The sequence below is a fragment of the Saimiri boliviensis genome, chromosome 14 (genome assembly GCF_048565385.1).
Source record: "Saimiri boliviensis isolate mSaiBol1 chromosome 14, mSaiBol1.pri, whole genome shotgun sequence".
NCBI classification, from domain to species: domain Eukaryota; kingdom Metazoa; phylum Chordata; class Mammalia; order Primates; family Cebidae; genus Saimiri; species Saimiri boliviensis.
The window spans coordinates 3,756,515-3,779,388 of NC_133462.1; the positions used below are offsets into that span (position 1 = coordinate 3,756,515).

Sequence of the window (22,874 nt, forward strand, 5' to 3'; positions counted from 1 at the left end):
AGGATCGGCTGGCCAGGGATATGGAGCCGGGGAGCTTGGGTTTTGCCATCAGCGTCTTTGAAACAAATTTATTAGTCAATTGCCAACATTTAACATTTGGAGTAATTTGTATATAAAAATCTGGAATTGGGGGGCAGGGACAAAAAATAAAATTCTGGAATTTTGGCTAGGTGTGGTGGCTCACACCTGTAATCCCAGCACTTTGGGAGGCTGAGGTGGGAGGATCACATAAGGTCAGGAGTTCCAGCCAGCCTTGCCAACGTGGTGAAATCCCATCTCTACTAAAAATACAAAAATTAGCTAAGTGTGGTGTTGTGTGCCTGTAGTCCCAGCTCCTTGGGAGGCTGAGGCAGGGGAATCTCTTGAACCAGGGAGGTGGAGATTGCAGTGAGTCGAGATCACGCCACTGCACCCCAGCCTGGGTGACAGAGCAAGACATTGTCTCAAAAAAAAAAAAAAAAAAAAAAAAAAAAAAAAAAAAAGCTGGGCATGGTAGCTCACCCCTGTAATCCCAGCACTTTGGGAGGCTGAGGCGGGTGAATCATGAGGTCAGGCAGGAGTTGGGAGACCAGACTGGCTCATATGGTGAAACCCCATCTCTACTAACAATACAAAAATCAGCTGGGTGTAGTGGTGCACACCTGTAATCCCAGGAGGTTGAGGCAGGAGAATTACTCGAACCTGGGAGGCGGAGATTGTAGTGAGCCGAATCACTTGAATCTGGGAGGCGGAGACCATAGGGAGCTGAGATTGTGCCACTGCACTCCAGCCTGGGCGACGGAGTGAGACTGTGTCTCCAAAAAAATAAGTAAGGGTAGGGCCCTGGGCAAGTGGTGGAGGAGCTGAAGGGTATTCTGGGCAGAAGCGGCCACATGAACCAAGCCTGGCAGCAGGAGGAGGAAAGCCGAGTCCTATGGTCAGAATCCGGAGCTGAGCGGGTGAGTCTTTGACTGCCAAGCTGGGTTTTATCTGGTGGGCCATAGGGAGCCAAGAGAGGCGTGTGGGTAGGATTTAGGTACGGGGCAGATACGGAAAGGACTCTGGAAGACCCGAAGAGGTTGGTTCCTGGAGGAACCAGGCAGGCGGTGGCAAAGTGGGGACTGAGAGTTCCCGCCTGCCCCAGAGGGTCTCTGATCCTTTCCCGTTTTGGAGGGCGCCATCTGGTGGCCCAGGTAGTCACAACTCGGGGACCAGGTGGAGGCTCAGAGGCCCACAGGAATTCTGGTGGGGTAGCTTGGCACTGGGTGTTCTGGGAAAGCAGAGCCAGGGGAAAAAAGGACCATTCTCCCCAAAGTCAGAGAATGTCCAGTCTGGAAAACGGTGGGATCCAGAGAAAAGCAGGCCTCGCCAGCCATCTGGATAACGGGGAAAGTGAGTTACAGGGCTTGCTAGAGGGAAAAGGGGCTAGTTGTCCTTGAGGGAGTAGGAAGTTTTCAGTTGGCTGCCGTCTCACCCAGGACAAAGAGTGGCCAGAAAGCCGGTGGCGTGCTTGGGAGGCAGCCAGTTTTACCTGGCAGGACTGCAGCAGGGGTTGGGGAACAGAGTGACTTCACTTTGTTGATGCCGGGAGACTAGCTTTGGGATGAGGGCAGGCTTCCCCACGGTGAGAGTGATCTGGGCCAGGAAGGCTGAATAGGAGTTCACCAGGCAGAGAATGGCTGCTTCGGCCAGCAGAGACAGCAAGTGCAAACCCCAGAGGGTGAAGGGGCTTGGGCGCGTTTGCAGAAGGGCAGGGCCGGAACGCAGGAAGGGATGAAGTGAGAACATCGGTGAGGTGGGAAGGGAGACACAGGGCCTCACACCCAGCAGCCGCAAGCCAGGGAAACCTGAAGACGGGGCAAGCTGGACGAGGCTGGAGGCTGGGAAGTCGGGAGGGAACCTGCTTTGGAAGCCTAGGGATGGAAAGGAGGGTTCAGCGAGAGAAACCAAAGAAGGCGGAACATCTTCCAGGTTCCTTGGGGCTGTGACTGGGGGGAGGGCCATGCTTCCGGGCCCCCTGGTAGCTGAGTAGAGGACAGCAGTTGACACCACCTGCTAAGTAAGGAAGCTGTTTATAGGCTGGGCGGCATATTACAACGCGCAGAGCTCCGCCGGCGCCCTCTCGCGGGTCCGCTAGGCTTTCCGTCGACTGTCTCCACGCCCTCCCCACTCCCAGCCAGTCCAGATCGGCTCCGCAGGGACTGCCGCAGGGAGTGTTCAGTCTGTCCACCCGGGTGGGGGAAGGCCAGATTGGCCGTCCTTCAGACGACGACTCACGCCGTTGGGGAGAGTCTGAAGAGTCCGTTCTCCCACTGGGCCTTGCCACTCTGTGAAGGGGCCAGGCAGGTCAAATGACCTCCATTTCCATCCCGCCTTCCACTTTCTTCTTTTGCTTCTCCATCACTGCCTCCAGCTCTGACACTTTCTCCTTGTCCTGGAGGGCGGGGTAGAAATCACTTTGTCTTGGTGTCCGAGCTCTCGGCTCCCCAATCTCACCCAGACCCGGAGACGAGCGGCCAGGCTCACCTCCAGCAGCGCGCGCTGCACGGTAACCTGGCTGTACACACGCGCCCCCTCCTCGGGGCTCACCGCTCGCAGCTCCTCCTTCTGCAGCGAGAAAAGCTGCGCCCCGGTCAGCACGCCCAGCGCGTCCACCGTCCTGAGCGAGGGGAGCGGGGGCGCAGTCAGGCGGGTCAGCGGATGCCCCAGCCCCGCCGACATTGTCGTGCCCACCCGGCGATGGTCCAGTCAGAACAGCATTCTAGCTCCAGCGGGGGCAGGTCCGACGCGTCCTAAACCCCACCCGCCAATCACGATGTGCCACCCAGGGGCGTGGCCTCGGCCTGCTTTCGAAGGCTGCGGGATTTCCCTAAGGAATCCCGTCGCAGTCTGAAAAAGCATGCCAATCACAGCCTGCCACTGGGTGTTGCTACAGACAGACCCTCACTTCAGGCCAATCCCGGCTCCCCGTGGTCTCCACGGCTGCCGCCGGCCCCCTACTCCCAGCCGATCGGAAAGCTCCGCTCCCAGCGTCCGTAGGTCCCTGCGCCGACTGGGCCCCGCCCCACTCACCCGGAGCTAAAGCCCTTTGCCTGCAGCCAGGCGCGGACCTCAGAGGCGTCTGAACGCGGGCTGAGCTGCGGTTCCGGGGCGCGGGGTCCTGGGATTGCGCGGCTCTGGCCCAAGCGGCCTTGGGCCAGGCGCGCCTGCAGTTCCTCGTTGACACTGAGCATCTGGGAGAATTTCTCTGCAGGAGGGAAACCCGGAGGGAGGGAGAACGGGCTCAGGGCGAGCGGTCCTGGGGCCAGAGCGCACAGGGGCGAGGGGGCTCCAGCGTCCCCAGGATGGGGTGGGGGTCCATTTGCTCTTTCTGAGCCCCCGTTTCCCTGCCTAGAGAGTGAGGATAAGGACAGCTCCCCACAGCTCGCGTCCCCACCACCCACCCTTCTCGCTGGGGTCCAGGTTGTTGAGGCTATCGCAGCTGTCCCAGCGGGGTCGAGCCGGAGCTGGAGCCGGGGCCGGGGCTGGGACTGGTGGCGGAGGAGGAGTGCTGTTCTGAAAGAAAGGAGAGCACCTGGATTAGGGAGAGGACTCAGAACCCAACCTCTCTCCCTCCTGGGGTGAACCCCCAGTCACCACCTGCACCAGCACCCTTGACAGCTGATCCCCACACCGCTTGTTCCCAGGACCTGGCCCCGGCCTCTCCTCCCTCAAGACCCTAGCGTCTGCGCTGGCTCACCAGGCTGCGAGCAGGGCTTTGGCTGCAGTGCAGCGGGGGTCCGGGGTGGGGTGTCAGGATGTTATAGGGCACATATCCCTCCTTCCCCGCTGGGTCTCGAACCTTCCACCACTTGCGCCTGTCATCCAGGACCTGGGTGCGGTAAAGAGCAGAGGGTTCAGCGCCTGCGTCTGCAGATGGGGCTGGCTAATTCCTGCCCCTCAGCCTCCCTCTCCTCTAACCTCCAGTAAGTCCCTCTGCTTGACTGACAGCTCACTGCTGTTGCGGGCCTGGAAGTCATAGTTACACAGGACCCACTTTCCTGGTGTCTCCGGCTCCAGCTGCAGGTCAGATTCTGACTCGGCGTCTTGGTGACTGAGGAGAAGCCAGAGGGCTGGAGATAAGGAGGCAGCCAGCCCCAGTGCCCTGGGCTGCAGGGTGCTGGTGTGAGCTGGGATTAGAGCCAAGCAGGGGCAGCGCAGGGGCCAGGTTAATACTGTTAATAGGAATTTGAAATAGGAATAACAGCTCGGAGATGTGTTGCTCCTTCCCTTGCTTGGCATCCTGCTGTAGACATATGCAGCGGGTACTATCCCATCATCAATTCCATTTTACAGAGAAGAATGAGGCTCCGATAAACTCACTTGCCCCCATCACACAGCTAGAAACAGCTGTCATTTATTGAGCATCTAATAGGTACTGGGCTTATACATCACAACTCGTGAGCATAATAAAAACAGTAGCTGCCACTTCTGTAGCACTTACTATGTGCTTGGCACTGTTCTAAGTCTGTGATCTGTGACTTATATGTTAGCTGATTTGATCCTTATGACAACTGTCGGTAGAACCATGAATTTGGACTCCCCTCCCCCAAGTTTATTCCCCCCCACCCTAGAGACTCCGTTATCATGTCCATTTTCACAGAGGAAGAAGCTGAGGCACAGGGATGTGAAGGTCACAGAGTAAGAGAGTAGCATTGCCAGCATGGGACCAGGGCAGTCCGTGTCTGAACAATGCTGCAGCTGGACTTGAACTTGAACCTGGTCACAGCCTTTTGCAGTGAACTACTAGTTCCCACAACACCATAATCCCTTCGTGGAACTTCTCACTGTTCCAGGAAGAGATTACCATGATTTTCAGTAACTTGAAGCTCAGAGAAAGTGACTTGAAGCTGTGAACAGCGAGGCGGGGGGCGGGGGGGGGGGTGTTGTGCTATCAGGCAGCTGGAGGCGGGGGTGGGATTTCAGCTCTGACCCCCAATAAGAGGGACCTCAGCCTGGATCAGGCCTACCTGTGCAGGGGAGGGGGGGGTCTTCAGGGCCGCGGCACCCCCTGTGTGGGGCCGGCAGCTCCCAGCACGCTGTCCCTGCTGAGACCCTCTGCCTGGGCTCTCACCCAGACCCCCCTTTGTCTCCACCAGCCTCACTGCTTTGTTTTCATCTCCTCCCACGTTCCTTCCCTCCAATCTGCCCTCTACTTGCCCAAGACCTAGAGTTCCAGTCTACCTCCTGCCCTCCCCCCGGTCCCAGAGTCTGAGCCCCACCCTCCCATGCTTGGTAGAACAATGACTTGGAATGTTCTTTCCTCCCCCAGAGACCTAGGAGTTCAGGTCTCAAGCTTCAACCTTATTCTTCTAACCCTTAAAGCCTCCCAGTCTGACACCCAGCAGCGACTTAGACAACCAAGAGTTTAACTGTCCAGCCTTTACCCTTCTCGGGGGCCTAGGGATACTACCACTTCCTAACTTTCCAGAAACTTGCCCCCAAGCTCTTGAAGTCCCAAGCCTGCTCCTCTGGGTCTCTAGGATCCCAAGCCCCAGACTTGGGCTCTTCTTCAAAACCCAAAGGTCCAATTCCCCAGCCTCTGCCCTTCAATATCCAGGGCTCTGTCCTCATAGGTACCCAGGCATGGAGCTTCCCAGGCCCAGGGAAACCAAACGGCCTTCTTCCAGCCTTTTGGGGATCCAGGGATCCAAACTCTCAGACATTACCCACTCCCAGCCTCTTTTCTCCCTTAGGCCCGGGAAGCCGGGCCTCCACTCCCTCCTCCCTTGGCCCCAGAAATCTGGGTCCCGCCCCCTCCCTCCCTGCTCCTCCCCATCTCCCGGCCCCGGCCCGCCCCCTCACCATCTCACCCACCTGAGAAGAGCCAGGAAGACAGAAGGAAAAACACAGAAAAAAGGGGGGCAGGGTCAGCCCCGGGAGCCCCCGGGGCGCACCCCTCCTGGACCCCTTTCCCCGCCCTGGGGCGGACACTCACCCATTGACAGCGACCTGGGGAGAGCTTTGCTGCAGGAAGTTAAGAGTTGGGTGAGGCGGGGCCCGGTGGATCGGCCACGCCCCCGGACTTCCCGGCTTCTGCCCTGCTGGGTCGCTTGGGGGAGCTGGCGGCTCCCCTAGAAGCCTCAGCCTCACCTGCCGGCGCCTCCGCTCGTGCTGTAGCTGTTTCTCAACTGGGTCCTCCCAGGCACGGCCCTGCGGGTCAGTGGCCGGCGGCTCCCAGCCGCTGTAGAACTCGGGTCTGTACGGAGGTCCCTGTTCAGGGGGCAGCTCCAGCCTGCGGCCAGGGACAGGGCCGAGAGCTCAGGAATCGTCTACAGAGCTAACCCCCAACTTAGCTCTGTCATTAACTTCACTGTTTTCCCCTAAAGCTCGCTGTCTCCCAAAGATTCTAGCCCAGCCACTTTTCACCAAGTCCTGCCGGTACCTCTAAGCCCAACTCAGCAGCAATTTATACTGCTAGGTTGGGAGCGATGGCTCACGCCTATAATCCCAGCACTTTGGGAGGCCAAGAGCCAAGATGGGAGGATCGCTTGAGACCAGGAGTGCGAGACCAGCCTGGGCAAGGAACAGGGACCCTGTCTCTATCTATCTATCTGGGGGAAAAAAAAAAAAAAGGCCTTATTCAGCCTCTAAATCTCACCTGATCACAAATCAGGTTTTCCTTAAGCTCGGTTTCTGCTCCTTTCCCTAAGACAGACCCAGTGCACAGACTCTGTCCCATCGCCAAAGTTATAGACCAAACCTTCCAGAAACTCCGCCCGTGCCCCTCAGACCCTCTATTCTTTTAAGCCCCACCTTTTCTTCCAATCTGATTGGTCTGGTGGTCTTAAGTCTTTTCTTCACGTTAATTTCTGGCCTTTCCTCTAATTGAATTTTGACATTTGTCCTAAGCCCCGCCCCCACGCAACTAAGCTACGCCTCTAGCCCTTCCCTTCCCTTCCCTCCTAGTCCTATTTCCCAATCATCATGGCACCTATCTCCCAGCGCCTTCTGCTCCTCCAATCACCATGCCCCCGTCTTCCGCCCCTTCTGCTCCTCCAATCACCACGCCCCCCCGCCTCCCAGCGGGGGTCCCTGGGTCCTCACCCAGGGCGGGTCCACGCGTCCCCCAGCGAGATCCAGAGCTCGTTTTCACGTGGAGTGACGTTGTCCCGCAGCAGCGCCACGGCCTCCGACGTCAGGTGCGGCCGCCGCACGCGGCTCGCGAACTCGGGACCCCCCGACGTGTTCACAATCTGTCAGGGGAGCAGGAGGAGGCAGGCCGTGCCGTCACACGTCCTGCAAGCCGAAACCGATTCCTCCCGTTGCAGGGGAGCCCGAGGGCCTGGCGCGGGTCTCACCATCTGCAGAGGCCCGAACAGGAAGTGCAGCAGCTCCGGGGAGGAGGGGTCTGCGATGTTGCCGCGCAGCCGGGCCTGGGGCGTGGGGAGGGAGGTGGTTGGCGTGGGTGCGGGGACAGGCCAGGTGCGCCGTGCCCGCGCCCCCGGCCCGGGGGCAGACGCGTCCTCACCAGCAGGCTGAAGGCGTACTTGATCTTCTGCAGCACGTCGGTGTACTCGGCCTCCGAGGGCGGCTTGGCCCGCAGCGTCAGCAGGCCCTCTGCGGGGGGCAGACGGGCGCGGCGATGCGGACGCGGGGCCAGCACCAGGCAGGCAGAGAGAGAGGTGGACACCCGTTAGATGGCGGTGAGGTCAGCCCTGGCAATTTGGCGGGAGGGGAGACCCTGGGGAGATGGGGGACATTTGAAAGTTATTGTGGGGGGGTTCAGATCTCAGGCGGGGGCGTCCCTTACCCCCAGCCTCCCGGCGCCGGGTCCTGCGGCCGCGTTCCCGGTGCTCCAGCACCCTGGCCGCCTCCGCCGACTTCTGCAGCTTCTGTACAAAGCTCTCCACGTCGTCAAAGACGTGATTCAGGATGTCCTGGGGGACAGAGGGGGACGCTCGGGCTCCCGAGTTCCACAACCATTTCCGTCGAAGCCCTGAACCTGCGCACCTAGACACGCCCCCGACCAGACCACGCCCCAAACAGCTGGTCACGCCCCACAACCAAGCCCCACCGCCGATCACAGCCCCGCCTCCATAACGCAGAAGTCTGACCAGATTGACAGAGAACGCAAGTCCCGCAGCCGGCCCCGCCCTTCCACGTCCTAGCCCCGCCTCCAGCTGTCAGGCCCCGCCCCCAGATGCCTTCCCGCGCGGCTCACCACTTCCCGCTCCGCCTGCAGACCCGCCAGGTCAGGACCCCGGGGACCTAGGTCCGGGGAGGCCGGGTCAGCGCTGCTCGAGGTCCCCGCAGGGCCAGGCCTCTGCGCCTCCTCCACCTCGGGAATAGGCTCCCCCCGGAGTCGTCCGCGGGCCGTGCCGCGCTCCACGGTGTTGATCACTGCGCGAACAGACGGGCGGCGCTGCAGGGGCGGGGTCTCTGCGGCAGGCGAGCGGTCGCGCTGCAACTCCTCCTGCGTGGCCCTGCGGGGGGCGACGGGGACACCAAGGCTGGGTCCACTGAGGGATCCAGGGAGGGGGAAATTCGGGGTCCCGAACGAGACACACTGAGGCACAGAGGGAGCAAACAGGTGCAAAGAGTTGGGGAGAAATCCAACTGGGAAGGAGTAGCATCTCCAAAGTGAAACCGAGGGCCTAGACAGGGAACAGGGAAAAGAAGTGGCGTCCTGGAGAAGGGGCCACCTCGTCTGGGAGCTACAGACAAGACTCGACGAGGGTGTGCTTGACTCCATTCAACACTCTGGTTCTGTTCCCGGCTGGTGGTGTCAGCCCATTTCTCAGCCGAGACACGCCCAGGGAGGGGAAACCGGCTTCCCAGAGACCCCGCCAACTTCTTCCCTCTCACCTGAGCGCCGCCGCCCTGCGCTCTCCGCGTCCTGAGCGATAATTGTGCAGAGCCCCCTGGATGTCCTCTCGGATCAGCTCCGCCTGCCAATCACGCCGTCAGGCCACGCCTCCCCACGCCCCACCCACTTCCTACCCCGAGCCACGCCCCTGGCCGAGTTCTCAGCTCGCTCCTAGTCCACGAGCGGCCGTCGTCCCTGCCTGTGGATCCACGCACGTCCACGCCCTGGACCCACCCCTCTCCCTACACCTGTCCCTGTCCCAAGCCACGACCCAGTCCAGGTGGTTCCTCGCCCTATCATCGTTCCGGCTGCTCCCCTAAACCCTTCTTGTCCATGCCCTGTTCATGTCCTCAGACTATTAGCCCTTAGCCTCACTACGTCCCAGCCTCATGTTTCATCTTGACCCTGCGTCCAGTCTCCTCACTCCTTCCCAGGCTCCTTGCCCTTCCTTGCTCTGACCCCGCCTTTGCCCCAGGCCCCGCCGCTCCAGGAAGCCCCTCCCAGTTCCGCCCCGGCTCCAGGCTCCGCCCAGTTTCAGCTCCACCCCCCGAGCCGGCTCGAACCCGGTGCGCTCACCCCCAGGCGCAGGCCCTGGAAGAAGTGCACGTCGGGCTGCGCGCGCTCGGGCTCCTGGCACACGAGCAGCAGCAGCGAGCGGCTCCGGCCGGGTGGCAACACCGCGTCGCAGCGCACGATGGCGCCCAGCGGGTACGACTCCAGCTCCTCCTGGCGGGTGGGGGCGGGGGTTAAGCTGAGGCCCCGAACTGGTGATAGTACTGAATGGCGAAGGCAGTGTGGGCCAGCAGGGCAGGGCAACCTCGCGCGGTTAGGGGGTGAGGGATAACACCCTTGTTCAGTAGATGAGGCTATTAAGGCTCAAAAATGGGGCTGGGCTCCCTCGCCATTGTTCCCAGAGGAAGGATGTGTAGGAGCCAAACCCGCCGAAGTCCCTGCCCCAGAAACTCCTCCCACCCACATGCCTCCTGGCACCTTGGAGGCCGGGTCAAGCAGCGTGACGTGGTCGGGGGACACACGCAGCAGCATCTCTTGTGCCCAGACTCGGCCCTGGCTGTCCATGACAGCCAGCTTCCTGGAGGCATCCTCCACGGTGTGCACACCATCTTCCTCACCCAGGCAGAACGTCACCAGATGCTGGTATGGACCACGGAGAAAGCAGTGAGGCCCAAGATTATGCCAGGTGGGCTCAGAATGCCCCCGGAATAATCAGACTTCCAGCCCGAGATTAACCACACCTCCTCCAGGAAGCCTTCCCTGATCATCTGCTCCACAAATCAGCTCCTCCTCCCAGTGCCCTTTGTTTCCCTTTCATCAGCGTGACTAGCACCTGGATCTGGCTTTTCGAACACCGGAGGCAGGGAAGGAGTCTGGATTATAGCTCGCTGCTTCTAACTGCCTCCTCGGGTCTCCTGCTGTGCCCCCTGCCACCTCCATTAGAGCACCAGGCGCCTCCTGGGTTCCTCTGCACGTTGTCTACCCCCTCCTCATGCAGGGCCCCACTATCCAGCACAACAGCTGGCCCAGAGGAAAGGCTGGCAGATTTGAGTGGACCCGCGGTCCCTGACTTCATATCCATAACTGAGGCGAGGCAATGGAGGTCCATTCTGTGGATGAGCAAACTGACTTTCCACATGCTTTCTGCTTGGGGGCCCAACTGCTTTAATAAGCCCTGTCTCCTGAGGGCACCTTTGCCCAGAGATGACCTGGGGAAACAGACCCCAGACTCACATTGACTGGGTACTGGGATACATCGGCCATAACAACTGTGGAGTAACGTTTCCTCTGCTCTGCGGGGGGAGAAGGAGAATGAGCCAGGAGTCCAGCCCCAGCCCTCCTCCCTCAGACCCAGGAGTCCGGGCCCAGCCCCTCCTCCCTCAGACCCAGGAGTCCAGCCCCCGGCCCCTCCTCCCTCAGACCCAGGAGTCCAGCCCCAGCCTCTTCTCCCTCAGACCCAGGAGTCCAGACCCTGCAGCCCCTCCTCCCTCAGACCCAGGAGTCCAGACCCCCCAGCCCCTCCTCCCTCAGACCCAGGAGTCCAGATCCTGTTTCTTTGGACCCAGTTCTGTGCCCTGGGGTTCTCTTGCCCCGCTACTCACCATAGATAGTCTTCGCGCTTGGCTTCGGGGCAGCTTCTGGGCTGGTGAAGAAAAGAGAGGTGAGAGAGACTGTGGAATTGGTGGCATATTCTGTGGAAATGCAAAGCAGGGCAGCAGGGCTGTATTACAAGGGTGATGCAGAGCCATGGAAGGTTATTATTATTTTGAGCTCAGAGCCAGAGCTGGACTTGAAGACAGGTTAGGCGGTGGTGCTGGGTGGTAGGGGAGCATGGTCTTGACCGTGGCATAGTCCTGGATTCAAACCCTCTGTCTACTGCCTCCTTGCCATAAGACCTTGAGAAGAGGTCTTAATCTCTCCTGCCTCAGTTTCTCCTTCTGTAACATCCATCTAGCAAGGCTGTTGGGCAACTTCAGATGATGCAGGTGACATATTTCAAAGCCTCGATAACTGTTATTATCATTCTTAAGATGCTGCCAGGGCTTAGCACACAGAAGTTGCTCAATAAATGGGAATCGTTACAATAGCATTAGTGGTATCTGAAGTAGATAGGAATTATCTTCTTCCCCTCCCACTCCTCTGGGCCAGGCGCTTCCCAGCCACATCCTTCTCTGTCTCCTGTCCCCAATTTCTTCCTAAGGTTACCTTTCCCAAGCAGAATCTTGAATCCTCACGTTCATTTAAATAACAGAAGCTCAGAGATCAGGTGGGGTCAGGGGTACCGAAAAACCCTTTTTCAGCTGGTCGGGGTGGCTCACGCCTGTAATCCCAACATTTTGGGAGGCCGAGGCAGGAGGATCACCTGACATCAGGAGTTCGAGATCAGCCTGGCCAATATGGTGAAACCCCATCTCTACTAAAACTACAAAAATTAGGCATGGTGGCAGGTGCCTCTAGTCCCAGCTACTTGGGAGGCTGAGGCAAGACAATCATTTGAACCCTGGAGGTGGAGGTTGCAGTGAGCCGAGATCGTGCCACTGCACTCCAGCCTGGGTGACAGAGGAAGACTCTGAAAACAACAACAACAACAAAAACCAAAAATTAGCTGGGCAGGGTAGCACGTGCCTGTAATCTCAGCTATTAGGGGCACTGAGGCAGGAGAATCACTTGAACCTGGGATAAGGAGGTTCCAGTGAGCTGAGATTGTGCCACTGCACTCCAGCCTGGGCAACAAAGCAAGGCTCCGTCTCAAAAAAGAAGAAAGAAAAGAGAAACCCTTTTCCCCAAAGTCTTTTCCTCATCCTGCTCCTGCCAGTCTGATGTCACCACAATTTGATTACCTCTGGGCCAGAGAGCTCACTACCTACCATACAGATGTTTTGACTCATCTCTCTTAGATGGTGGTCGGCTAAGTCCTATAATACACTGTCCCCAGTCAATATTTCTTTCTTTCCTTCCTTCCCTACCTCCCCCCATCTCCCCCACCCCCCACTTTCTTTCTTTCTTTCCAGACTGTCTCACTCTGTCACCCAGGCTGGAGTGCAATGGCACGATCTGAGCTCACCGCAACCTCTGCCTCCCAGGTTCAAGGGATTCTTCCACCTCAACCTCCCGAGTAGCTGGGATTACAGGCATCTGCCATCATGCCCGGCTAATTTTTGTATTTTTAATAGAGACAGGGATTTTCACCATGTTGGTCAGGCTGGTCTTGAACTCCTGACCTCAGGTGATCTGCCCTTCTTGGCCTCCCAAAGTGCTGGGATTACAGGCATGAGCCGCCGTGCCTGGCTGCCTATCCGGCCAATTTTTCAAAATTGTCCTTGTTTCACAGAGGAGGGGCTGAGGCTCCAAGAGGTGATGTCCTTTGACTAGGGTTACATCAGCACTGAGTATGAGTGCCCAGCTGGAGCTCAGGCCTGTCTGCTCTACAGCGGGTGCTCCTGACCCCAGGCTGGGCAGGGAGGAGAGTGGCTCCGGCCTACTCCTGAGTGTCCGGGCTTGGGCCAGGCCCACAGGCTGTGCTGCAGGAAACAGGATCTGCGGGTGTGAGTGAGGAGGCAGGAACAGGGACAGGGGCAGACAGGAGGCGGGAGGCGGGCTGCGGCTGGGGGCCGGGGGCACTTACCTGGTGGTGGTGCTCATGGTGCTGGGAGGGGAAGCCTCTTCCCACCTGGAGGTGCCCTGGGAGCCAGCAAAGATGTGAGGGCCCAGACAGTGGGAGCCTCTAATTCCTACCCCAGCCTCCTCCCTCAAGCAGGTATCCAGGCCCCAGTCCCTCCTCCCTCAGATCTAGGAGTTCAGGCCCCCAGCCCCTCCTCCTTCAGACTTAGGGGTCCAGGGCTAGACCCTCCTCCCTCAGACCCAAGAGTCCAGGCCCCCAGCTCTCCCTCCATGAGCCCCAAGTATCCAGGCCCAGCCCCTCCTCCCTCAGACCCCCGGCCCCTTCTCTGCCAACCTGGGTCTCCTCACCGGCCTGCTCAGGCTCTGCCCTGCTCTCCACTGTCCTTTCCCTTCCAGGCTGCTGGCCCCTCCTCCTGCTCCCTCCCAGGGCCGTCCTGCCTCCGCCTCGCCTCCGCATACCTGAGCGTTCACCTGGCACCGCCTGGCTGGAGTGGCCCTGGGCGGGGCTGGCAGACAGATCTAGGAGGGGGCTGGGAGGGCCGCAGGGGATCCGGGAAACCTAACTGTCTGCCTTGTAACAGCAGAATACTAACAACACATTGTAACTTGATGTCAGGCTTGTTCACAGGTCAGAGTTGAAATCTCTGTCTTTTAAAACTTCCTGGAAATTCTAACAACGGGAGGAAGTTGGAGGTTGGATTTCTGCGTGACAGATGAGGAAGCTGAAGGCTAGAGAGGATGAGCAACTGGTCCATTTCAGCACTTGGGGAACCGGGATTTAAACCCGGAGCTGACCTGTCTCCAGGGCCAGTAGCACCCCCTGTTCTGTGGCCACCTCCTGTCCATGGTCACTGTCTCTGCCTGTGCCCTCAACCCCCACCCATCCCATTCCCTCTTCCTTTGGAAATTTCCCTCTATGATTCCCCCATTCTGATTAAAGCTGGGCAAGTGACTGGCCCAGCTCCGAGGACATCACAGAAATGAATAGGCTTCCCAGGCGTAAACACCTTCCTTTCTAAAATCAGTTTTTCAGAACTCCCTCCATGCCATAGAGCTTACTAGCAAAGCTATCCACATGATTTCTCCCCAGAGCTCCTGAGGGGAGTGTGTCTGGGTGGGAGGCTGCCTTCATTTCACAGATGAAGAAACAGAGGCAGAGAAGGGTTAAGAAACTTGAGTGGGTGCAGTGGCTCGTGCCTGTAATCCCAGCACTTTGGGAGGCTGAGGCAGGCAGATCACCTGAAGTCGTGAGTTCGAGACCAGCCATGCCAACATGGCTGCCAACATTAACTAACAATACAAAAATTAGCCAGGCGTGGTGGTGGGAGCCTGTAATTCCAGCTACTCAGGAGGCTGAGGCAGGAGAATCGCTTTAACCTGGGAAGCAGATGTTGCAGTGAGCTGACATCACACCACTGCACTCCAGCCTGGGCAACAGAGCAAGACTCCATCTCAAAAAACAAAAAAACAAAAAAACAAAAACCCAGCTTTCCCAAGGTTACCTCTGCAGTAAGTGGATGATGAGAACGTCAGACCCCAACACCCAGATCCCAGAGAGCAGAGAGCAGGGCAGGTGTGGGTTTGAATCCTGGCTTTGCTACTTAGTAATTCTCATGATACTTAGCGGTACTTGTATCCTCTTCTCAGTACATCATAAATGTGTTGGAGTGTGTGTGTGTGTGTACACGTGCATAACGCTCACCACATCCTATGGAATGGCTCCTATTATCCCCATTTTACAGATGAAGAAATAAAGACACAAACACGCTAATATATTCCCAGCCCCACGGCAAATACGTGGAGGAGACGGTGGAACTTAACGCTGTGCGGTTTAGAACTTTGCATGCTTTTGGCCAGGCATGGTTGTTCATGCCTGTAATCCAAGCACTTTGGAGGCCAAGGCGGATGGATCACCTGAGGTTGGGAGTTCAAGACCAGCCTGACCAACATGGTGAAACCCCATCTTAAAAAAAACAAAACAAAACAAAAAAAAAAAACCGGGCGCGGTGGCTCAAGCCTGTAATCCCAGAACTTTGGGAGGCCGAGGCGGGTGGATCACGAGGTCAAGAGATCGAGACCATCCTGGTCAACATGGTGAAACCCCATCTCTACTAAAAATACAAAAAATTACCTGGGCATGGTGGCGCGTGCCTGTAATCCCAGCTACTCAGGAGGCTGAGGCAGGAGAATTGCCTGAACCCAGGAGGCGGAGGTTGTGGTGAGCCGAGATCGCGCCATTGCACTCCAGCCTGGGTAACAAGAGCGAAACTCCGTCTCAGAAAAAAAAAAAAGAACTTTGCACGCTTTCATGCTACCCTCTGCTGCCACCTTAGGATCCTGCTATTTTCTAGCTGTGTGACCCTGGGCGTATTAATTCTCTGTGCCTCAGTCCTTCAACTGTAAAACGGGAATAACAATGTTGGAAGAATTTTTCTTTTTTCTTTTTTCTTGAGACAGAGTCTCTCTCTATTGCCCAGGCTGGAGTGCAGTGGTGCAGTCTCAGCTCACTGCAACCTCCGCCTTCTGGGTTCAAGCGATTCTCCTGCCTCAGCCTCCCGAGTTGCTGGGAGGCATACCACCACACCTGGCTAGTTTTTTAGCATTTTTAGTAGAGACAAGGTTACACCATATTGTTTGGTTTTGAACTCCTGACCTTGTGATCTGCCTGCCTCAGGCTCCCAAAGTGCTGGGATTATAGGTATGAGCCACCATACCCAGCCTTTTTCTTTTTTTTGAGATAGGGTCTCGTTCTGTGGCCCAGGTTAGAAGTCAGTGTCATAATCACAGCTCACGGCAGCCTTGACCTACTGGGGCCATCCTCCCATCTCAGACCTGCATCCACCCTCCCGGCCATAGGCAAGGACCCTAGAGGGCACTACCATGCTGGCCTGATTCTTTTTTTGGGTTGAGATAGAGTCTCCCCATATTGCCCAGGCTGGTCTCCAGCTCCTGGGCTCAAATCATCCTCCTGCCTCGCCCTCCCAAAGTGCTGGACCACAGGCGTGCATCACGGTGCCCAGCTTCCTGGGAGGATCAAGTGAGGTTGTACGGAGTTGGCCATGCAGTACCTGGCACAGAGGAAACGCAAGGCCTGCGTTAGCGCTGGCAGAGATGGTGGGCGTTCTTCCCGTGTGTGCCGCAAGGGAGGCCATGACGGGGAGGCTGCTGAGGGTCAGGACAGACTGTGTGGAGGAGGAGGGCAGGCCAGGGGTCACCCTGAAGGGCGAGCTTGAGAGCCCGTGTCAAATCCTAGAGGATGAGGGGTGTTCCCGGCCATGAAACTGCCTGAGTGAAGGAGGGAGAGCGGCTGGGGTGGGCGGGCGTCTGCTAGGTCGCGGTCCCCAGCAGGTGGTCCTCGTGTGTACAGCAGGGCAGGTGAGGGTTGGAAGAAGCGCCCTTATGCTTTTCTTTTCTTTTTTTTTTTTTTTGAGACGGAGTTTCGCTCTTGTTACCCAGGCTGGAGTGCAATGGCGCGATCTCGGCTCACCGCAACCTCCGCCTCCTGGGTTCAGGCAATTCTCCTGCCTCAGCCTCCGCCTCCTGAGTAGCTGGGATTACAGGCACACGCCACCATGCCCAGCTAATTTTTTGTATTTTTCGTAGAGACGGGGTTTCACCATGTTGACCAGGATGGTCTCCATCTCTTGACCTTGTGATCCACCCGCCTCGGCCTCCCAAAGTGCTGGGATTACAGGCTTGAGCCACCGCGCCCGGCCTCTTTTCTTTCATTTTTTTTTTTTTTTTTTTTTTTCAAAGACAGAGTCCTACTCTGTTGCCCAGGCTGGAGTGCAGTGGCACAATCTCGGCTCACTGCAACCTCCACCTCCCAAGTAGCTGGAATTATAGGCACCTGCCACCCTGCCCGGCTAATTTTTTATATTTTTCGTGGGGATGGGGTTTCACCGTGTGGCCAGGCTGGTGTCGATCTCCTGACCTCCCAGAGTGCTGGGATTACAGGTGTGAGCCTCCTCGCCCAGCTATGCTTCTCTTCTCTTGGCTTCTGTAATTCTGTGTTCTCATCACATTCATGCCACAAGTATTTTCTATGCTCGACCTTACCTGGGTTGGGGTTTGAGGCAGGGAGCAGATCCCTGCTCCACTGACAGAGGAGAAAACAGGGGCTCAAAGAGGGAAGTCAGTAGCCTAAGGTGACAGCGGCCCTATGTTGTGACACAGACGCAGATCTCACTGGGCCTGGGCTCATTTCTTGATGTGCAAGTGGAGAAAACCACCTCACAGACGCACTCGGTGTGAGTCCGAGGCCTCTTGGGTCTGGGGTAGGAGGGACTGGGAGCCTGGACACCTGGGTCTGAGGGAGGAGGGGCTGGGGTCTGGACTCCTGGGTCTGAGGGAGGAGGGGCTGGGGCCTGGACTCCTGGGTCTGAGGGAGGAGGGGCTGGGTCTGGACTCCTGGGTCTGAGGGAGGAGGGCTGGGGGTCTGGACTCCTGGGTCTGAGGGTTGGGGGGCACTGGAGGCCTAGACTCCTGGGTCTCAGGGAGGAGGGGCTGCGCCTATCTCCTTGCTTTGGGGGTGGTGTAGGCGGCCCTCCAGGCCGTGGTCTGGAGCAGCAGGTAAGACCGAAACCGGAGCCTCCACCCTAGTCCCAGGGACTCTTTCCTCCTTCTCTGGCCACAAAGGAGGCCCCTCCCTCTCTGTAACCCATAGCACATGGTTCCCAAATAGCAGTCACAGTGTCCACCCCAGCACAGTGTGACTCAGCTGGTCCAGGGCGGAGGCAGCAAAGCCCTGTCTTGGCAACCCACCAGGGAGACCCGTCACTGAGGAACCTCCCCCCGCCTGGCTATTCTGTCATGGCCCCTGTTCCTGGGTTTGCCTCTACGCCCAGTCTGGGATAGCTGTCATGGGGGCTGGACTTTCTTTCCTCTGACCTGGGAGGTCCCCGGAACGGAAAAGAATTCCCCACTGGGGCTTGAAGAGCTGAGACTCCTCCGAGTGTCAGGTTTGAAACCACCCCATCTCTTCTCTTATCCCCACCCCACCCCAACACATAGCCTCCAGTCTGTAGGATTTGCTAATAAATTCATATGACAGCTGGGTGCAGTGGCTCACACCTGTTACCCAGCATTTTGGGAGGTCGAGGCAGGTGGATCACTTGAGATCAGGAGTTCAAGACCAGCCTGGCCAACATGGTGAAACCCTGTCTCTACAAAAATATCCAGGTGTGGTGATGTGCGCCTGTAGTCCCGGCTACTAGGAAAGCTGAGGTAGGAGAATCGCTTGAAACCAGGAGGCAGAGGTTTCAGAGAGCCGAGATCATGCCACTGCACACCAGGCTGGGTGACTGAGTGAGATCTTGTTTCAAAAAAAAAAGGAATTTATTCATTCAATACCTAGCTCCTGAGACAAAATTGGTACCTCAAAAAAAAAAAAAAATTGGTGTCTCAAAAAAAAAAAAAAAATTCCTATTGACAAGGAGAAAGGTCAGATACCCTGGCAATGGGAGCTAAGGCACGTTCTTGAGAAGGGGGGAGGTTATAAATTACATGGGGACTGGGTCTCAGAGAGAGAAAGCTACTTACATATGAAATAATTAGGCTGAGTGTGGTGGCTCACACCCATAGTCCCAGTACTTTGGGAAGGTAAGGCAGGAGGATCACTTGAGCCTAGGAGTTTGAAACCAGCCTGAGCAACATAGGGAGATTCCATCTCTACTAAAAAAATTTAAAAATTAGCCAGGCATAGTGGCATGCACTTGTGGTCCTAGCTACTTGGGAGGCTGAGATGGGAGGATTGTTTGAGCCTGGGAGGGCAAGGCTGCAGTGAGCTCTGATTGCACCACTGCACTCCAGCCTCGGTGACAGAGTAAGATCTTGTTTCAAAAAAAAAGTAATTTATTCTTTCAATACCTAGCTCCTGAGACAAAATTGGTGCCTCACTCTAGACCCTGCTGGTATGCACAATCATAATTCATGGAGATATGTACACTAATGGAAGTATGATTCAGGGCAAGGTGTATCCCCAGAGAAAGCCCTAACCCGGCTTTATGGGTGATAGTATGAGGCAAAGGAGCCTTTTCTGGTTAAGGGATAAATGTATGGGGTTTTGGAGGATGAATAGGAGTTTGCCAAGGACAGTGAAGCAAAGATTGACATTCTAAGCATTGGGACTGTTCTATTCAAAATCCCAAAGTGATGTAGTAGCAAAGACTTAAGCACCTACTGTGTGCCAAGCATGTTTTAAGGTCTGCAGATACAGAGGAAGAGGAGACAGATGAAACGCCAGCCTTTGTGATACCGTCATCCTAGCGGGTGTGGTGGGAGATAAACAAGTAGACACCTACATGAATAAGACTTTCAGACTGTGGTAAACGCTATGGAGGAAATGAAACAGAGGTGAAGGGATGGAGTGACTAGGAGCAGGCAGGTGCGGCCACTTCAGGGAGGGTGGTCAGGGGAGGAGGTGGCATCTGAGCTTTGACCCGAATTTGGAGAATATGCCAGGAATGCGGAGAGGACTTCAGGCAGAGGAGATCTTGGGGAGGCTGGCGGGTTAAATCTGCAGGGGTGCGGCTGGCCGCAGGAAGTGAGGTGTGTGACAGTCACGCTGATGGTGACAGGCTGACAGCAGCTGCCGGGAGGGTGGCCGAGTGCTGACTCTAATGGGCTGGCCCAGGCCTCAGTTTCTAGGGTTCCCAGTCTGTTTGGGGAGGCCAGGAAAACGCAGGCGGCTCTAACTGCGATGAGAGAGTTCTCATCGGCAGTGTCCAGGAATCTCAGGCGGGTCCCCTTCCTAACTCAAAGGGGTTTGGGTGCGTTTTCCTAGGCGTTCCTGTGAGACCAGCCAGCCCTGGCGAGGGTGCGGGGAGAGGGAGGGTGGGTCTGGGAACCGGCCTGGCAGGAGGAGGAGGAGGCGGTGGAGGAGGGAGGCTGGCGGCGGGCGGGAGCTGTTTGTTCTCTGGGAGGGATCCCGGCAGGGCGGTTTGGGCAGCTCTGTCCTGAAACTGGAGGAGCCGGGCTCCTTCCCGGGTCTGTGGGGACTGGGTCAAGGGAGCGGTGACGGGGACAGGACCCCAGACAGACTTGACTTTGGATCCTGGGTTGGAGCCGGTGACTTCACTCTCCGCTCCCTGAACTGCAGGGTCTTCCTCTTTCTTTTGTTTTTCTTTTTAATTTTATTTTACTTTAGGTTCTGGGGTACATGTGCAGGTCATGCAGCGTTGTTGCATAGGTGCATACTATATCCGGCATTTCTCCCCCCCCCCCGTTATCCCTCCCCACCCTTCCCACCCCCCACTGTCTCTCCCCTAGCCGCCCCCCTAACTGCCCCCAGTGTGTGACGCTCCTCTCCCTGAATCCACGTGTTCTCATTGTTCAACACCCGCCTGTGAGTGAGGACATGTGGTGTTTGGTTTTTTGTTCTTATGTCAGTTTGCTGCGAATGATGGTTTCCAGATTCATCCAAGTCCTTACAAAGGACACGAACTCATCGTTTTTTATGGCTGTGTAATATTCCATATTGTATATGTGCCATATTTTCTTCTTTTTCTTCTTTTTTTTTTTTTTTTACTTTTCGTTTGTTCCTCAGCTGGAACACATTTTCTTTTCTTTTTTTTTTTTTTTTTTGAGACAGAGTTTCACTCTTGTTACCCAGGCTGGAGGCTGGAGTGCAATGGCGCGATCTCGGCTCACCGCAACCTCCGCCTCCTGGGTTCAGGCAATTCTCCTGCCTCAGCCTCCTGAGTAGCTGGGATTACAGGCACGCGCCACCATGCCCAGCTAATTTTTTGTATTTTTAGTAGAGACGGGGTTTCACCATGTTGACCAGGATGGTCTCGATCTCTTGACCTTGTGATCCACCCGCCTCGGCCTCCCAAAGAGCTGGGATTACATGCTTGAGCCACCGCGCCCGCCCTCACATTTTCTTTTTTGAGACTGAGTCTTGCTCCGCCACTAGGTCACTAAAGTGCAGTAGCACGATCTCGGCTCACCGCAACCTCCACCTCCTGGGTTCAGCCAGGAGGATTCTCCTGCCTCAGACTCCTTCGTAGCTGGGACTACAGGCACCTGCCACAATGCCCAGCTAATTTTTGTATTTTTAGTAGAGACGGGGTTTCACCATGTTGTCCAGGATGGTCTCGATCTCTTGACCTCGTGATCTGCCCACCTCGGCCTCTCAAAGTGTTGGGATTACAGGTGTGAGTCATTCCTCTTTTTTTGAGACAGAATCTCTCTCTCTCACCCAGGCTGGAGTGCAATAGTGGGATCGATCTCAGCTTACTGCAACCTCCGCCTCACGAGTTCAAGTGATTCTCCTGCCTCAGCTTCCTGAGTAGCTGGGACTACAGGTGCACGCCACCATGCCTGGCTAATTATTGTATTTTTAGTAGAGATGGGATTTCACTATGTTGGCCAGGCTGGTCTTGAACTCCTGACCTCGTGATCCGCCCACCTCAGCCTCCCAAAATGCTGGGATTCTAGGCATGAGCCACCGCGCCCGGCCAAGTGTCTTCCTCTTTCAAATGGGCATAAATCCTAGTACGTGTGTGAAGGCCTGGTAGGAGGGTTGGTGCAACGAGGCAAGGAGAGTGATTAGCCCAGGGCTTGGGGGCCGGCGCGGTGGCTCACGCCTGGAATCCCAGCACTTTGGGAGGCTGAGTTGGGCAGATCATGAGGTCAAGATATTGAGACCATCTTGGCCAACATGGAGAAACCCTGTCTCTACTAAGAATACAAAAAATTAGCCGGGCGTGGTGGTGGGCGCCTGTAATCCCAGCTACTCATGAGGCTGAGGCAGGAGAATCACTCGAACCTGGGAGGCAGAGGTTGCAGTGAGCTGAGATGGTACCACTGCACTCCAGCCTGGGTGACAAGAACAAAACTCCATCTCAAAAAATAAAAGTTAAAAAACCCGGAGAAATCATTCTAGTTACTACAGGCATGTAACAAATTATTGTAAAACCCAGTGGCTTCAGACAAGGACCATATTTATTTTGCTCAAGAATCTACTGTCTGCACAGGGCTTGGTGGCAGTTGCTTATCTGTGTGCCCTTTGGTGATGGCTTGGGAAGAAGCTGGAAGGTGCCAGCTGGAGTCTGGGACAGTTGGAGCTCCTTGGCCCCTATCATTATCTCAACAGAACTTTGGGGTAGCTACACTCATCTTACACTGCTAAGGGCTCTCAAGATGGGTGTAGGGAGAGAGAGTTGGGGGGAGAGGGAGAGAGAGAGGAGAGACAAGAAGAGAGAGGAAGAAAGGAGAGAGAAAGAGAGGAAGGCAGAGATGGGGAGAGAGATGAGATAGAGGGCGAAAGGGAAAGAGAAGTGAGAGGAAAAGAGAGGCGGAGAGAGAGAGAGGGAGAGAGAGGAACAGGGAGAAAGAAGAGTGAGAAAGGACAGAGAGAATGAATGAGAACCGGCTGCCATAAACCCTCTGATGCGGAAAGCAAAGGGCATTGTGGGAGAATCCTCTCAGCACCTGGGACAGCACCCAATGCTGATCAGGAACTTGTTAACAACGAGAAAAATGGTAAAGGGGTGGACAGCCCACGGGAGTCCAAATAGATGTTCTAACTCCCTTGGGTGTGTCTGGGAATCAGGTAGGAGGAGGTCCTCAGAGGACAAATTGGCACGCATTGTTCTCTTTGTGATAACAGTGTTAACAGCCAGCAACGTTCTGTCACTTACTACAGATTAAGTCCTTGTTATGGATGACTTAATGTCATCCTTCCAAATTCAATCACAGGGGGCCAGCCACAGTGGCTCACGTCTGTAATCCTAGCACTTTGGGAGGCTGAGGTGGGCAGATCACCTGAGGTCAGGCGTTTGAGAGCAGCCTGGCCAACATGGTGAAACGCCATCTCTACTAAAAATACAAAAATTAGCCAGGTGTGGTGGTGTGCTCCTGTAATCCCACCACTCGGAGGCTGAGGTAGGAGAATCGCTTGAACCCTGGA

At 56.4% G+C, this 22,874-nt stretch overlaps 1 protein-coding gene across 3 annotated transcripts; it reads right to left on the reverse strand.

Moving 5' to 3' along the window:
- Positions 1–2,035: 2,035 nt before the first annotated feature.
- Positions 2,036–13,394, reverse strand: EPS8L1 (EPS8 signaling adaptor L1). Of its 3 annotated transcripts, none has more exons than XM_010332645.3 (20): positions 13,296–13,394; positions 12,966–13,021; positions 10,942–10,982; positions 10,574–10,632; positions 9,818–9,979; positions 9,404–9,553; positions 8,827–8,909; positions 8,183–8,444; positions 7,772–7,898; positions 7,490–7,578; positions 7,320–7,394; positions 7,066–7,214; positions 6,112–6,253; positions 5,957–5,985; positions 3,940–4,072; positions 3,719–3,850; positions 3,423–3,534; positions 3,052–3,226; positions 2,506–2,638; positions 2,036–2,413 (listed from the first exon to the last, which is right to left on the reverse strand). In XM_010332645.3, exons 2-20 carry the CDS (start codon positions 12,980–12,982, stop codon positions 2,327–2,329), a joined length of 2,157 nt encoding a protein of 718 aa, XP_010330947.1. In that variant the 5' UTR covers positions 12,983–13,021; positions 13,296–13,394; the 3' UTR covers positions 2,036–2,326. The 3 variants fall into 3 exon arrangements, with proteins under 3 accessions (XP_010330947.1, XP_003944717.1, XP_010330948.1); XM_003944668.4 differs by having other exon boundaries at positions 13,310–13,363; XM_010332646.3 differs by lacking the exons at positions 2,036–2,413; positions 2,506–2,638 and adding an exon at positions 2,657–2,771.
- Positions 13,395–22,874: the final 9,480 nt, after the last annotated feature.